The following is an 18,517-nucleotide window of genomic DNA, read 5'->3' as shown; positions in this document are numbered from 1 at the left end:
ATAAAGCGTAAGTAATGCTACAAACTACTGTGTTAGTAGCACATCAATGGATTAAAATTCAGTTACAACTTAAAATCAAGAACTGTCCGCAAGACAGCACGCTCGACTTTTCTGTTTAACTCTGAATTAGAGCCTAGCCAGCAAAAGGGGCATAAATCTGTCAAAATTCTGAACAGTGTTATGTGGATTGTTTCTTATTATGCAGCTTTGACATTAATAAAAAAAAAAAAAAAAAAAAAAAAAAAAAACACTTCAAGTTTCAGGTCAATAGCTTTAATAGCAACAGAGAGATTGGACGTTAAGTAAAACTATAACCAAAAAATTCTAAGTGAAAGAGGGGCATAGATCTGTCAAAATTCAAACAGAGTTATGTGGATTGTTTCTCCTGGCGTAAACTGCGATAATAAGGACCTGTTTCAAGTTTCAACTCAAAAGCTTTAATAATAACAGAAAAATTTGGTTTTATCAAAATTTTTAACCAAAAAAATTCTAAGCTAAAAAGGGACATTAATCTGTCAAAATTCAAGTCTGAGCTATTGAAGTTGTCTCTCATGGTGTAGACATTATTTTAAGTTTAAAGTCAATAGCTATGATAGTAACAGAGATATTTGACTTTATCACAAACTTTAACCAGCGACAGCACCGACGCTGGGGCGAGTGCAATAGCTCAACATTTTCTTCATAAAAAATCGAGCTAATTATATGTATCTTAATTTAAAACAAAGTGTTGCTACACTTTAGCATGTTTTCTTCTTCTACACATTGATAAAAGAGTATTTGCTAAGGTAAACTGTAACTCTCTAGTATTCATGAGCTTAACTAGCTTACTTTCAGAGTTTAGGTCATTGAAATCAGGAAACAGTGATTGTGCCTTCATAAACAAGTTGTATCTAAGGTTACTATAAAATTCACAATTAACAAGGAAGTGAGTTTCATCTTCTACACAACTATTATCACAGTATTTACAAAGTCTTTCATTTACAGGAGTTTTAGGTCTGGTGTAGCGACCAGTTTCAATGGCAAGTGGTAGATTACATGCCCTAAATTTAGCTAGAACACGGCGTTGGTCCCTGTGCAAATTTAGCAATACATAATTCTCAATACAATAATCTGCCTTATACACTCTGTAAGTTCTAAGTTTTTTACCATTTTCAACTGTACCCTGACTTTGCAAATTAGTACTCCAAGAAGTCATATCATTGTTAAACAATTTATCTTTAGCTTTTTTAATACAACTAGTCTTACAAGGCTTATCGACCATGGTGAAATCACTTATACCTAATACATTGAACATTTTTTGAGCCTGTTTCTCCCATGATTTTGGTTTATTAACATACAGAAAATGCATTTGTCTAACTAGTCTATCTTCTGGAAGATTTCTCAGCCGACACCACAGGCGTACAACTTCAATCTTCTGTTTAGTATCTACAGATGCCCAGCCTAAATCTCCACTAACGGCAAGGTTTATATTACTATAATATGGGTAACTATTTCTTGCGCGGAGTAGACGAATGACAAATGTAATTAGGTCTGTGAATGAGGACGCAAAATTTCCCCCCAAGTCTAATCAGGCGAGTAATGTTTATAACGCGAACACGGAAGATATTATTCACATTTAAACAGATATTATTCGTCTGGATGCATTTGAGCGGCTGATTTTTTAAAGATCATTTTTCATGTTTGGGGTAAATGTTATTCACGCATGATTTCCAGCTGTCTAAAATATGTTATACATTTAGAGATGTTATTATTCGTTTTTAGTGAAATTTTTCTATGGATTAAATTCTTCAAGATAAATATTGAAGAACATTTTTGGTTTCTGAGAAAGTTGTACAATTTTGAAATTGTACATTTTTCACATACAGAGTATTCCATTCCCATATAAGTCACAGAGATTTACCTAGTAAACATAGTGCATCAGGTACTGAAAAGAATGTAACCATTAATAATAAAAAATAATATTCACCTTTTTATGTCCCATGAATTTGATTACACATGACACAAATGAGCCACGCCATGAGAAAACCATCATAGCGGCTTTGTGACCAGAATGGATGCAGACCAGCCTGTGCATCCGCGCAGTCTGGTCAGGATGTTTGCTTTCAAAGTCTATTGCAATTAAAGAAACCGTTAGCGAAAAGCTTGGACCAGGCTGCGCGGATGCTGGTCGGAAACGCACTATGTTGGTTTTCTCATGACGCGGCTCAAATCATTTAACTTTTCAGTGTCATCCCTTTTCCATTAAGTGTTAGAAGCCATTTTATATTCAGATTTGTGTTTATTTTTTGGCCATTTGTTTCTGAAATTTCATTCACTTGCCTCTTTATCAACTAATTATTTACCAATGTGTTGCTTGTCAACGTGGGTGGTTCGTAAGGCAAAACTTACGAAATAGAACATGTCCTAATCTGTAAGTCAAGACTTAAGATTTACGAAATTAAGGTATAGCATCATACACACGATAATATTTGGCTGTACATCTTGAATTTAATTGGAGTTGTACAACAAAAACCTACCGTCTGTAGAGGGCTTAACAGCCCAGCAACGTAAAGTTGGCAGCCTAACTGCCAGCAACGTAAAGTTGGCAGCTTAACTGCCAGCAACGTAAAGTTGGCAGCCTAACTGCCAGCAACGTAAAGTTGGCAGCTTAACTGCCAGCAACTTTAAGTTGGCAGCCTAACTGCCAGCAACGTAAAGTTGAAAGCCTAACTGCCAGCAGCGAGAAGGTGGCAGTCTAGCAGCGTGAAATAAGCTCATACTATTAACTTAGCAGCCTAGCGGCTTGAAGCCGGCACAAAGACAGACTTGTTATAATGTGAGCCGCGCCATGAGAAAACTAACATAGTGGCTTTGCGACCAGCATGGATCCAGACCAGCCTGCGCATCCGCGCAGTCTGGTCAGGATCCATGCTGTTCGCTTTCAAAGCCTATTGGAATTAGAGAAACTGTTAGCGAACAGCATGGATCCTGACCAGACTGCGCGGATGCGCAGGCTGGTCTGGATCCATGCTGGTCGCAAAGCCACTATGTTGGTTTTCTCATGGCGCGGCTCACGTTAAGATAAGTGAAGAGTGTAAGACTCTTTTCTCTCAGTTTCATAATTATACAGCTCGAAAAAATACATAATACTTAAGGTGGCAGGGGAGTGCAAATTTGCGAATTCCACATTGACGTGTGGGTACCAGTGTTGAAATATCCATAGAAATCTCGTTTTTGCTTATTTTTCTTTGAAACTACTATGGACTATTGCAGATACTATAGACTACATAAAGACGACTCTCCGGTCCTATGCACCTGTCGCTTTCCATGCCAGATGTAGTGAAAATTGGCCAAATCACCCAAATTTTATAGACCAAAATTAGCCTAACCTGGCCTCACTTTGAACTCTGCCATTCATCTATTTTGTATTTTTAAATCCAATTTCGTAGCATATATGTATAGTGCGAATATAGATGCATACCCAGGTGGCGTGGAATGTGTCTCCCAACCACCACTTTATTTCCCTAATTTTCACTTGAAAAAAAAGTGGATGGATTACAGCCGAGCGTCTGGTCGACTTTTTGTTCTGATGTTTATGTTTTAGCCTCAACCGGAAGTACGGAGCTAGGAATTTTAAAACACCCGCCATGTAGAATCATTAACCGTTCCTCATTCCCCAGATATATTCAAGAATTAATAATGATAAATAACCAGTAAGATAGATATGCCTTTATATCTGCCCTGTCCTGTTTATACAGAAAATCGACCGGGGCCAAACTACGAAACCGCTCCCCTGCCACCTTAAGTTTTTAAGATGTTTAAATAAAATAAAATATAACCTGTCCTGAATCCTAAGACACTTATAGTGATATCAACTGAACAAAAAGTGTTGCCGTACCTTGCAAGATAGCTGGTGAATAAGCCAACAAATGTGCCCACCCCTCCACGCAAAAATCAGCCAAAATTTGCATTCTGAATCAAAGTAACCCCGAAAAACTATTTACTGCCTTTAACGTTAATTTCACATGATATTTACATTTTAAAGCCTTTCAAATGTTAAAACCATGTACTTTTCACATAGTTTTGGTATACAAATGCAGATTACCGTACTTATCATATCGGGACACCCTTTAAAGGCCACCCATCCAGCCTTTGGGGCCACCCCAGTCACTATATAGCTTAATGGCATTGCTAGATATAGACACATGTGTTGCTTTTAAACAAAATGGCATGAATAGTCATTATATAGGCACTAATTTCTACTTCTGGCCGTTTTATGATACGAATCCTACTGGCTGGGGGTCCTTAGCTTCATTATTATATGGCCACCTACTGCCATTTTGGGACTCGCTAGGCCGGATTTAGTACTCAGAAATGAATAAAAACCACTATAGGTTACAGTTCATTCCGTAATGGGTTTAAAAACATGCAAAAAGTCAATATTTGAGTGGTTTAAAAATTTGTCTATTTTCCTTAAGGTGGCAGGGGAGTGCAAATTTGCGAATTCCACATTGACGTGTGGGTACCAGTGTTGAAATATCCATAGAAATCTCGTTTTTGCTTATTTTTCTTTGAAACTACTATGGACTATTGCAGATACTATAGACTACATAAAGACGACTCTCCGGTCCTATGCACCTGTCGCTTTCCATGCCAGATGTAGTGAAAATTGGCCAAATCACCCAAATTTTATAGACCAAAATTAGCCTAACCTGGCCTCACTTTGAACCCTGCCATTCATCTATTTTGTATTTTTAAATCCAATTTCGTAGCATATATGTATAGTGCGAATATAGATGCATACCCAGGTGGCGTGGAATGTGTCTCCCAACCACCACTTTATTTCCCTAATTTTCACTTGAAAAAAAGTGGATGGATTACAGCCGAGCGTCTGGTCGACTTTTTGTTCTGATGTTTATGTTTTAGCCTCAACCGGAAGTACGGAGCTAGGAATTTTAAAACACCCGCCATGTAGAATCATTAACCGTTCCTCATTCCCCAGATATATTCAAGAATTAATAATGATAAATAACCAGTAAGATAGATATGCCTTTATATCTACCCTGTCCTGTTTATACAGAAAATCGACCGGGGCCAAACTACGAAACCGCTCCCCTGCCACCTTAACATCAACATCAGATTCTCACGCATGTGCAATACGGATTTTGTTTCATGACCATTGAATGGAAAATAAATATTTCATGATTATTTTTTCGACCTAAACAATATATACAGACCTGATGTAGAATCTATGTGATATTTACTGAGGCTATATGATTTATCTACAGATTTCGATATTTACTGAAAGTCAGCATTTATTTTATTCTATGATCGCAGTAAACGTTGCTATTCAGTAAAAACTTTTGAAATTCGCACAGGGGTATATATGGTTCAAATCTTTATATGATTCAAATCAAACTCAGTACAATTGTAGAATACTATGAGAACACTCTTGTCCTCATGTCAAATGTAGTTGTCACAATGCGATGTTAAAGACCTACTTCTGGGGCACATATGTCACTTACGGTGATCGAACTAAGCACAGTATTTGTATTTGCTTTTACATGTCTGGGACATTACTTGAATATTTAGGCTTAATTAAATTTCGCATCTCGATACTCGTTCAATGAAATGTCGACATAAGCCACACTGTGCAAAAAACCAGTCGTGCATTATGACCTGACTCCATATGTTTGCTTATCTAGTTTACCTGCTGTGAACTGCGAACTGCAAACTAGCCTGCAGTTCACGATTCGAATGCACTGTGACTTTACTGCGCTGCGTCATCGGTAAAAATTCATGGCAGATCAGTAAGATATCACTATTGTGATAACGTGATGTGATATTTTATTCAAGATATCTATAGATTTCTTCATAAGTTTTAAAGCTGTATATTTGATTTTGTGTAGAACAATTTTATTGTTCCTTCTATTGAGAAGGTAGTTATTAACAACGGGCCGAAAAGGAACAATAATTCGATTAGAGTATTTATAGACTGAAGATTAATACGGAAGAACATTCGAGCCAGAAGTATTTTATTTATCAACTCGAAATTTCGAGTTACTTAAGCGGAATTTTGAGTCGCTAAGTCGAAATATCGAGTCACTAACTCAAAATTTCGAGTTACGTTTTTTTTCGAAATTTCGAATTACTAAGTCAAAATTTCGAGTGACTAAGTCGAACTTTCAAGTGACTAAGTCGAACCTTCGAGTCACTTTGTCGTAATTTCGAGTTATTAAGTCGAATATCGATTTAGTAACTCGAAATTTCGAGTACTAACTACAAGTAGTTTACGTTGATGTATAGGTCTTGGCTAAGATTAGGTATCTGGTGCATCCATCGGGTAGCCCTACAGGGTCATATGATTAAGATAATCGGGGAGCGTTTGCCCAGAAAACAATATTACTATTTACACCATGTTCAAGCCGGTAAGGTTTTCGACCCAGTTTGAGCCCATATGACAAGGAAATATAGACATACCCTACAGGAACGTGTAGTAATAAGTCTGACCAAGATTGGGTACTTGGATAGATCTAGATTTTGAGGAGAGGTCATAGAAGGTAACTAGGAAGTATTCAGACTTATATCTCGATATTTTGACCACATCTGGAAGGTTTTCGACCTAGTTCAAGCCCCTACCACCTGGACATATTATACATGTAAATGAAGGTATATATCCTGGATACAGGTTGAAGTCTGGAGTAGCTCTAGAGGCCATGGTACGTCATACATTTATGTATTGTAGTAAATGTTTAAGTCGCTACATGTTGGGTACAATATATGGATGTGTAGATAGATTATTCCACTTCGAAGATTCAAAAGTCGTCCATTACATTTTTTGGCCTTAACAGACGAAGAGACGTTCAAATTTTGCGGATAAAAGGGCAAGATGCCAAATAAAATCTTTAGAAAGATCCTTTGGAAGCAAAGAATGCAACCAAGCAGATTAATAATATACTCGGTTTGATTGAGTCTATTCATGAGAGGTAATGAAATATTCAACACCTCTCACGCCCCCTTGCACCGGCTTAAACGTACATCCATGATCCCAAAGGACCAGAAAATATAACAACACTGAATCCAACGGGGAGACTTTTTACAGCCGCCACACGCCACACGAAATTTCGACTTATAAAATATCGAGTTACTAACTCGAAATTTTGACTTAGCATCTCCAGATTTTGATTTAAATAACTCGAAAGTTCGAGTTAGTATCTCGAAATTTCGAGTTAAATATTTCGAAATTTTGAGTTACATAACCCAACATTTCGAGTTAAAAAACTGCTTCGAGTTAATAAAAAAACGCACCTGGCACAAATGCTCTTCCACAGATTAATACATTAATATGCATTAACAAAAATAGACTCCCGCCAAAATGAAATGAAAGAGTTGCTGGTCACGTGATGTTTGTAATTTTCACTTATTTTTTGATCTGTCAAGATCCTTTCCCTACGTAAATGCATGTGTTTGTTTGTTTGTATATAAGCTTATTTATAACCCCCATCTGTAACTTATATGGGCGACTCTTTCAGGCGACTGTGTGAGGATAGTGCAAGATAGATGTGTAAATTTTCTGTGTCTCCATATATACAGGTGCTTGCATGTGTTAATCACGTGACGAAAACATCGTGGAAGGCTATTCAGAAGGATGTTGATATTGCGGTCTAAACATCTGCAACATGGTGCTAAAGTCAGATTTTCTTAAAAGATGCACTAGAAGGAACTTTTGATGAGCTAAATCTTGTTAAAAACAATTTTAAACAAACGAAAATTCTTGTATCAATGTTCTATTACAGTAATGTTAAAGTCTATGTAACAGAGATATATGATTGAAATTAAAAATGTAGACGAAAAGAGTGCACCATTTCATACTGTCGTTTCGCGAAATATGAAAACTACAAACTTAACATCATTACGTTTTCCACTATAGTAAATTAAACATTGTACATTAGTTTACTATGTATTACAATGCTCTTCGAATATAACCTAGACATAGAATGAAAAAAACAAAAAAACTTTCTTAATTGCACGTGTCGGCCATTTTTAATTTAGAACAAGTTGTCCGTAGCCTCTCTACGACTAAGGTTCGACATTTCGCTTAGGTGTAGAATTCTTTGTATGAGCCGCGCCATGAGAAAACCAACATAGTGGCTTTGCGACCAGCATGGATCCAACCAGCCGGCGCATCCGCGCTGTCTGGTCAGGATCCATGCTGTTCACTTTCAAAAGACTATTGCAATTAGAGAAATCGTTAGCGAAGAGCATGGATCCTGACCAGACTGCGCGGATGCGCAGGCTGGTCTGGATCTATGCTGGTCGCAAAGCCACTATCTTGGTTTTCTCATGGCGTGGCTCAATTATGAAAAGCCATCTAGCTTGCCCACGGAAGGTCGGTGTTTCTACCGAAGAGCCCGTGCGTACCTGTGCATGCCTCAGTGCCTGAAATAATGTTCAAATTTAATGGGCCCTTTTTGGGTCTTCCTTCATTATGAAAAGCTGGAATGTTGCGATATTACCTTTAATTGTTTCGGTGTAACGTTAATCCTCCACCCCGTCCCACGGCCCCACTCCCTCCCCAGAGAAAAAAAAGGGGAAAATTAGGAACTGCATGTATTGACAATATGCGCAAGTTCACTTCTCTTCATAACATTTTTTTCTATTCCATAAAAACTGCAAAACTTAAATTCTCAAGCAGAACTTTTTCTTGAAATAACCAATGTTTGTATGGTAATACACCACGTTACACAGGGATGATTAAAATTATTTTGCCTATTCTTTGAGTTGTTTTTGTGGCTGAGTGATTACGGTCGCTGACTTCTAATTACTGGCTCCTCACCACTTTGGGGGTCGAACCTTTCCTTTCGGGGTATAGAATAGGCCTACTTTCATGTGAGGAAACAATCAAACTTATTTGCGGGAGGTCGGTGGTTCTACCTAGGTGCTCACACGTGCCTGATGTGTACGTGCCTGGAATAATTATGATCGGAGGGGCACGTGGGGTCTTCCTCCACCAGGAAACTCGCCATAAATATAAAGGAAATGATGGGAAGGGGAAACGCTTAAAAAAATCTAGTTTCTGATTTTCATCCTTATAACTGCTGTATTGTCAACTTTCGTAAAGGTTTTCCCCTTTGAAAACCGGTACGGGGTTTGTAATTTAGACTTCTAACTTTCAACTTCCTTATCTTCAGCTCCCTCGCTCTCATATTACAAAATGTTAGACTTAATTTCACTCGTTTTTGCTAGATTTCTGAGTTTAGTGAAGCGATAATTTGAGAGCGATCATAAATGATTAAGTATAAATTATAAAGTTTGATAACATAATCCTTATACTGCGGACGTGGTAATAACATGAAAATTCATTACTGTGAAATCATTTAAATTCGCTGGCATGAAATTTCGCGCAAACGTGAAGAAGGACTGTTTCGCGCGGGCTTAAATTCGCGCATTTTCAATTTTAGAAAGGGAAAATATAATCAAAAAATAATAAAAGCGCGGTCTAAAATTCGCGCATCGGTCCTAGCGCGAAAAAATGATTGATTTCACAGTATTCCACTACTATATGTATGCAGTTGGTATATACCAATACAGCATACGTTTGCAAATCATATGAAACAGAGATATCCAATACGGAACTCATCTGAGCCAATATGATGAGAATATCAGGGCAATATGTAAAAATCTAGGCCAATACGAGAAAAACAGTGGCAGTACGGGATTCAAACATTTAGGAAAAACAAAGATGACCAGGTTAAGCGCTATCGTTCCACTTTATGGGAACAGACTGTATACATATGCAGTTTTAACTGACATGAATAATATTCCAATGAGTTAAAGGCAGTTGGTAAAGGTTGAATATTTTCAAACACGGTGACTAATACTTCCTATTATTCTATACCTATTTTATCTATCCAATCGCGAACGTTCATTTGTAACACGTGACCGTACAATATATTACGGTATTTGGATGCACGTGCGTACAAAAATCCTGTATTTTCTGTATTTGGACGCACGTGCGTACAAAAAAATCCTGTATTTTCTGTATTTGGACGGTTCAACAGTCCCATGTTAAACATACGATAAAGCCCGAAACGCGTGAAAATGTTCCGAAGGTAAATCGGATGAACTAGGCGCTCTATCTACAGAGTTTGATTATGCGTCTTGAAATCTGGATTTAATTTGAGTTTGTTACAAACAAAAACGATTCAATGCTATAAAGTGGTCGCAACTTGACCGCGATGGTTGACCTTAGGCTGATTATTCATATCGATTATTTCATTATAGAAATCAAGGGTGCTTAGTTTAGCAGTGTATATTTAAATGGAATTAGTTTGTATACATTGCAGTATCAAAGTATATATACTTAATTTGATCAGTTAAAACTCTCCAATACACTAATTTATATTTACACAAATTTATATATCCCTTTTCTCGTGCAGCTCGTGTTTTACGTACACTCCTTTTCAATAATAGGTTGTGCCTCATTATGTATTATAATGCAAAGGTCAACCATCGGGGTCAAGTTGCGTCCACTATATCTGATTTAGATATTAAAACGTTCGTTAATAATCAAAAACTTAAAAATACAGTAAAAAGGATCATCAGATGTTGGAATATTTGAAAAGTCGCTAAAAGAAGCCGTTCCGAACGAAACCTAGAAATTGGTATCAGCCCTGACTGTCTGAATAGCTAACTCAGCAGTTTTTATTTAACGGTTAAGAAACAAAATGGAGAAGATTATGAATGGCAGCGGACGGGCGGTCAGCATCCAAAACATGTCTGCTCTATAATTCAGTTTTCGTCGGATCTTCACCAAACTTGCTGACAATGTTTGTGGGCATTACATCTCGGCCAATTTCGATAACCAGCCAAATTGTACCAGGCACTCCTTGATTATAGTCCTTGAATTACTCGAAAAACAGGGAATTTAGCCTTGTCCGCTCTTTTAAGTCGAACAGTTTTCATCCGATCTTCACCAAACTTGCTGACAATGTTTGTGGGCATAATATCTCAGCCAAGTATTATTACCACCCAAATCGCCAAATGGCTGTTGTAGGGAGGTTGCACCATATACTTTTTTTAATGACGATACGCAGAAAAAAACAACATTCGATGAATTATGTATATTATTTATGAAGTGAAATAAATATAGAATAAAAAGATTATTTAAGGTCTAACATTGTTCTGTATAATATATATTTGCACTCATACCAAGCTGGGAAAAACTAGAAAAGGCAAGAATACAATATTCAGTGAAATATTCTTAATTTAAACTATTAATATAGTAAGATAAAATAGATATATAATAAAAAGGTTATTTAACATTGTACTGTACAATACGAGATATATTTGGACTCGTACCCAGCTGAGAAAACCATATTGAACTCGCCTAGCGGCTCGTCCAATATGGTTTTCTCAGCTGGGTACTCGTCCAAATATATCTCCGTATTGTACAGAACAATGTTAAATAACCTAATATTAAAATAACATCTGAACTTATCAAGTAGAACTTAGTATCAACAAAAGCTGTCTAATGACATCACGCTCAGACCTTTCCGCCTAATACCAGCGTCATTCAAAAGATCTATCAAAATTTTCTAAGGTCTATAAGATTTAAAATCTGGCTCGGAATGTTCATTTCATGATTCTCATGATGAGACTTATGAAGAGAAATCAATTAGAGAAATAATCCTTACATGCAAAAATTTCCACTAAAATTTCAGGGTGATAAATAGAGGATAATTGTTGGTTTCGGTGTAATATCACGTTATAATTTCACCGAGTGGGCACCAAAAGTGATATTTTCACGAGTGGCGCAGCCACGAGTGAAAATAACAACTTTTGGTGTTCACGAGTGAAATTACCGTGATATTACATTGATACCAACAATTTTTCTGTTTATTTTATGTCTAAAACTCTACTTTTGTTGTGTTTATTTCAATAAAATGTCGAAATTTGCGGGAAATTTTATCAGGAAGCATCGCAAAGATGACGTCATTTTAACGACGTCATCGTCATATTGTTTCCGGCTTTCAGTACGCTCGGTAAACTTTTTGACGTTAATCCGGGTATCAGATTTGATAATTTTCACTGAGTGGCTAGTGAGTTTATCAGGATATAATTCACCGTTATATATCGATAAACCACCGAAAAACATAAAATAAAGGAGCATAGTTTCGCCAAGATAAGTCATAGTTTTGAAGCCTGAAACCTGTATCTTGCCCTGTGAGGTCACGTTAAGATGTCAAAGATTTGCGTTGGGTTTGAAAGCATTCAGTCTAGCAGTTTCAGAGAAACTTACTGATTGCAGCACAATCATCAAATATTTTCTAAGCAAAAAATGGACTTAAGTTTGCCAAACTAATATAACAATAATAACAATACAATCAATTATATCACTCGGGTTGCAGCTTTGTGATATAATTCCTTCACATCTGAACTTCAACGAACGATTTGAGCCGTGCCATGAGAAAAAAGAACATAGTGGCTTTGCGACCAACATGTATTGAGACCAGCCTGCGCATCCGCGCAGACTGGTCAGGATCCATGCTTTCAAAGCCTATTGCAATTAGAGAAACCGTTAGCGAACAGCATGGATCCTGACCAGACTGCGTGGATGCGCAGGCTGGTCTGGATACATGTTGGTCGCAAAGCCACTATGTTGGTTTTCTCATGGCGCGGCTTATTTTATTCAACAACTTGAAAGGCACTGTCTGGGATATATTATTTCTTCAGTAACAGATCCATTACAGTTATAAATATTTTAGCATGTCTTGTAGGGAATCACCCAAATTTCCCAAGTTCATTATTTCCTTCCTAGAGCATTTTCTGTTAAAGGATTTATTTCAAATTCTTACTGAATTAATATTTAAGCAAAGTAATAAGATCAGTAAGACTTTTTGTGTGGTTAAAAGCGCAGGTCCATAAAGTTGTAGGAGCTTTATCCTCAGCCAATCATTGGGAGCTACATTTTATGAAGTTAAAATTGCTCAGAATGAAAGGAGAAGTTTTGAAGGAAATAATTTAGGGCTATAAGAATCATAGTTGAAGCAAAAGGAAAATGTTCAAGATGTTTTCAAACACATTTTCAATTTTATTCCTTATGATGTACAGTGTTAAACTTGCGGAATTTAGCTCATCGAAACCAACATGCATGAAAGAAAGAAACGTTACGTATATTTGCAATTTTATACCAGAATCTATTCCTGAAGGAACTGAGAACGTGCACTTGAAACTTGAACTATTAAAAACTATTACATTAAAAAATACTACTTTCATATCTAGTGGTTGGGATAATGTAAAGCTTTTAGAACTACGAGCTGACTTAATTTGGTCCGGACAATTAAATTTACAAGATAACTGATTGAAAGGACTGAACAGATTGCATGAATTAAGGTTACATATATTATGCGGCATTTTAATGTTTCCAAAAACATTCATTGGACTAGATGAGCTGGAAACTTTGAACATGAGCGACAGTGTCAGATTCCAATGGAAAAGTTTAATACCTGCGCTCAATGGATCAAACAAACTACCTAGTCTTTCTCGACTGATTCTGTCAAACTGTTCTGTATATAACAGCCCATTTCTTATTGATGACATGTTCGTGCAAGTTCTTCAGACCAAGAAAATATCGTATTTAGATCTTAGTAGTTTGCAACTTACTGAACTTAATGTCACAGCGCTGCTTAAAAGATTGGAGTACTTGGAAGTGTTTAACGTATCATACAGTACAATTGCTGATTTCTACTCTAAATACTTAATACAAGATGACTTGAAATATGTCAAGACTGTTGATTTAAGCTTTGCTGCTCTTCCAAAGAAGGTCTTTCCTCTACCTTTCGCAGGAAAACTTACAATATCAAATGCCAGTTTCAATTTCTCCGAATTCCGAGTTAACAACTCTGAATTGTGGCTTTCGCCAGACACTCTGAATATCAGTAGATTTGTCTCACATTTAGCAACCATTTGGATTATAAACTGCAGTGTTACACTTGATCAAAGTCCTAAATATTTAACAAAGGAATTAATCTTTCGAAAAAATAATTTAAGGCGACTAGATTGTAAACTAACATGTGGACAGTTTTCTTTTTCTTCGTTTGAAGCACTTGATATATCTGAGAACGGGTTACAGTTTATACACCCAGAGTTTTTATCATGTTTGCCGAATCTCCACAAAATAGACTTATCCACAAATCAGTTGGAGAAAATGACACAAGAGAGCCCACTTTTGTTTGAAAAATTGTTTTCACGGCTGAAGTATTTGAGAAACATAAACTTGTCTAAAAATGAACTTACAATGATTCCTATGAAAATGTTCGAGAACAACAAAGAAACTGAAGTGGTTAATTTGTCGAACAACAAACTGGAACAAGTGCATTTTATCTTGACAGGACTGAAGAAGCTTAGAATTGTAAACTTGCAAGGGAATCAAATTCATACTTTAGATCAAATCTCAACTGATATTTTAAATGGTATTCTAGACGGAAAGTCCACAGGAGAACCCCGTGTCACCGTTATATTGAAGTCCAATCCTTTTTCCTGTTCCAAATGTGAAACAAAACGATTTCTGTCTTGGCTAATATCAGCAAATCTTGTCGACGTATCTTCACAGACACTTAAATGTTCCAATGAGAAAGGATTGGTAGAAAAATTCACTGAGGAGACACTAGATGAGATTGATGAGATATGTGAAAGAAAAACTATCATCATCAGTACAACTGTTTCTGCTGGAGTTATCGTTCTTATGTTAGCCGTGGCATTCTTAATATTTTACCTACAAAGGAAACATAAAAGCAAAGTACAAAAGAGGGCAAGTATTATTGATTTGTTGAGAAAAGGTGAAGGAAGTTACGAATTTGTGGTATTTCTTTCATTTAGTAACGACGATGAAGACTTTGTAAATACATATATTCTAAATCCGCTAAACGAAAACCTTCAGTTGATGACGGGTATTGATAGAGAATTAGTCTGTACCGGTGATCGGCACTTCCGCCCTGGTTTCTATGTACACAATGAAGCATACAGGGGACTGGACACAACGTCTGTTATGGTTGTTGTTGCCTCCGGTAATTTCTGTCGAAGTTCGTACTGCCAGAATGAACTTGACCAGGCTTACGTCAAGAAAAAACCAATTATTCTCATGTTTATTGAACATATTGACCGGGAAGATATGATACCTACAATGAAAGAATTATACCAAAGAAATGTCAGAGTACTTTGGACAGTAGAAAATGGTGAATACAAAATGAAAACAACATGGAACAATGTTTGTACCTCTATTTTGGACTTGATACAAAAATAAGTCTTGCATTGTTATTATAATGTTTGTCTAATTATTCTATATAAAGTGTATTGATACTGACCTCACTCGTGATGAAATAGTCATAAAAAACAAAACAGGAAATTTATATACTTCCTGTTTTGTTTTGATGAATATTTAATCACGCGTATATACTTCCTGTTTTGTTTTGATGAATATTTCGTCACGAGTGAGGTCAATATAAAAACACTTATATTAATCAATTGTGTATCTCCTAAGCCGGTCGTATGATTATAAGTTTTCGTCGCATAGACAACATGAATATATAATATATATTTTAATACACTATTAAACATCTAAATAAATTGTGTACATCTGTATTGCCTATTCACTTTTTACTTTTTAGATGTAATCAGATACCGCTTTTATGCCCAAATAAGTTTTATTTGATATATAAGATGTAAAGGTTTACCTTTTAGTTTTTAAATTATTCAATACATTGGGAAATATGTTTTTATTGTATATGATCAACTGATTTCGAGGTTCGCTTGTTTAACTTAAACTTTTGCTGATTTTAGACTTTTTCTGTGAAGGATTTAAGTCTAAAAAAAACACTTGGAAGATAAAATAAATATTGCCCTCAGGTAATGATTCTCGGCTGGAACAAACTGCTTCAGTTTTAATATTTTGAAATTAAAACGCTTATTAGATACCTGCAGTACCCTACCCAGAAACCCTTCGCTGGAACGTGTCTGGAAGAAAATGTTTCACCTTTCTCAACTAAGATGCAAAAACACTTGATAATTTAACAACCTATTCAGAAAGAACTTACGTTCTGCACATATTGAATAAGGGAATGACCTTGTATGCTACATAAATACAATATCACACCTGGTACGTACCGCCATGGGAGGGGACATGTTAAATCTAATTGTTTAGTTAGAAAAAAAAATTCAAATTATTAACATACTGCAGCTAAACTAACAATAAAAAAGTTCTAATGTATATACGTATTGCAAAGAGTCAACCGATCATAACTGAAACGGAAATATTCTCCTTTTTATCACAGTTGAACGTCGTTTATATAATACTAATCCAAATCAATATGAAAAAATTAATTCGCGCATTTTCAATTTTTTGTAATGAAAAATATAATTAAAAAATCATAATAGCGCGGTCTTAAATTCGCGCATCGGTCCTAGCGCGAAATACGCGAAAATTCGTCCTACGCGAATAAAATTGATTTCACAGTACTTGTGTAAAGTGTGTAACTAGTTTCACGGTTGCACCTAGATCATGCAGCTGGCTTATTTGTGTATGTCAGAGAAGCTGAAGAAGCCTATCACCATTTAGGAACCCGGATAAACAAATTCATTGTCAATATAATAGTCGATTTAAACACAACTCATACCAACATAAAAGAGAACTAAGGCTTGGTTATACAGTTAACAGACCGCGAACCCACACTTCACTGAAATAGTGTCTGGAAGGAAACATTTCACCTTCCTCTATAGTAAAGATGTAGAAATAATATTAATTGATAACCTATCCAAAATGAACAAAAACAAATACAAATCCTTCGCTAAAATCGTGTTTGGAAGGTAATCTTTCTCCTTCCTCTGCTAATACAGTGGCAAAGACACCGTATTATCTGATAATATATCCGAAAAAAAATCAAATAACGAATAGAGTTCTGTATTGAATATGAGCATGACTCTGTATGCAGTTCATAATTCGAATCGCGAACTGCGAGCGAACTGCAGTCCAACTTTACCAATGTACGCAGTTCTCCAATAAATTAAACATTGTTAAGTCAAATGATAAAATGCTCTCAGAGTATAACCGGCGCACAGCAGAAAAAAAGCATTTCCATGGTGCACGCGTCGGCCATTTTGAATTCAGAACGAGCTCTTAACGCATACACAAATGAAGGCTTGTGTCACTGTGCATGGAGATGAGATGTGCGTCTACTGTGAAGGGTTCGTTTATATGGGATCGGTGCATGTATTGGGTAGAATAGCAGTTTTTTTTTTCTGTGTAATACGCCACTAAACTGTAGAAAAATCATACCCTAACAATATGTGACAATGATATGTGACAATGGTTATGTCTATCGAAAACTAAATTTAGTAAATGAGCTATCCGTATAATAGAATGCATGATTTCATTAAATTGTAAAAGGCCATAAATCTTAACTCGCGTATATCCTGACAATATGCACAAGTTCACATAATATTACACATGTCTCGCCTCATAAATAGCAGTTATCAGGACAAGCCTTTTTTAGTACTATTTTGCATTTTGTAAAACTCCAAAGGCCGGTAAGATCTTAACCAGGCATCGTACAATTAAGTCCATACGACATGAACAAGTTTACTTCATAGTGACACTTTCTTTTGCAAGTATTGACCTGACCATTTGAATTATGTAAGAGAAGTTATTCCGACAATTCTGTAAAAAAAAACTGTTAAATCCGACATGAATCCGTAGCCTCTCCACGACTAAAGTTCGAAACCTCGCTTCGAGTGTATACTTCTTCATGTGAAGAAGCCATCCAGCTTGCCTGCCCATGGAAGGTCGGTGTTTCTATCCAAGTGCCCGTCCATGCCTGGGTGTCTGAAATTATACCCGAAGCGGCACTTGGGGTCTTCCTCCATCATGAAAAGCTGCAATGTTGCGATATTACCTACAATTGTTTCGGTGTGATGTTTATCATCCACCTATCCGCCCTTCCCACTCCGTCCCACGTGCCTGGGACAATGCACGGAGGGTCACGTGGGGTCTTCCTCCACCTGGAAAGTCGCCATAGATATAAAGAAGGGGGTAAACGCTTTTCAAAAACTAAGGTTTCTTATTTTCATCCTTATAACTGCTTGTATTGTGCATTTATAAACTTTCAAAAGCTTTTCCACTTTTTCACTTTCTTTTCTTTCTTTCTTCTTTCTTTCTTTTTCATTTTTATTTTTATTTTGCAACCCTGTCATCACCATTGAAAACCTGCACGGGGTTTGTAACTTAGTTGTCTAACTTTCAACTTCCTTATCTAAAACTTCCTTGCTCTCGTTTTACGAAACGTTTCACATTTCACTTCTTTGTTCTTGACTTCTGACTTTTGTTTTGACAAGTTGGGTCATTGTTTAGTCGCTTTTAAAGAGTTTTAATAGCGTCAGTAGACCTTCATTCCAATGCCAGGTCAAATTTTGAAGAGATAATTTGGGAGCGATCATACATGATTAAATATAAAATATAAAATTTAATAACATAATCCTTATTGCA

At 36.4% G+C, this 18,517-nt stretch overlaps 1 protein-coding gene across 1 annotated transcript; it reads left to right on the top strand.

The window, feature by feature from the left end:
• The first annotated feature begins 13,447 nt into the window (after nucleotides 1-13,447).
• Nucleotides 13,448-15,283, top strand: LOC128546361 (toll-like receptor 4). Its single transcript, XM_053516801.1, has one exon. The coding sequence runs from the start codon at nucleotides 13,448-13,450 to the stop codon at nucleotides 15,281-15,283; it is 1,836 nt and encodes a 611-aa protein (XP_053372776.1).
• Nucleotides 15,284-18,517: the final 3,234 nt, after the last annotated feature.

The sequence above is a fragment of the Mercenaria mercenaria genome, chromosome 10 (assembly GCF_021730395.1).
Source record: "Mercenaria mercenaria strain notata chromosome 10, MADL_Memer_1, whole genome shotgun sequence".
Lineage (NCBI taxonomy): Eukaryota > Metazoa > Mollusca > Bivalvia > Venerida > Veneridae > Mercenaria > Mercenaria mercenaria.
The sequence above is the reverse complement of the archived record's forward strand: the minus strand, read 5'-3'. Positions and strand labels throughout refer to the sequence as shown.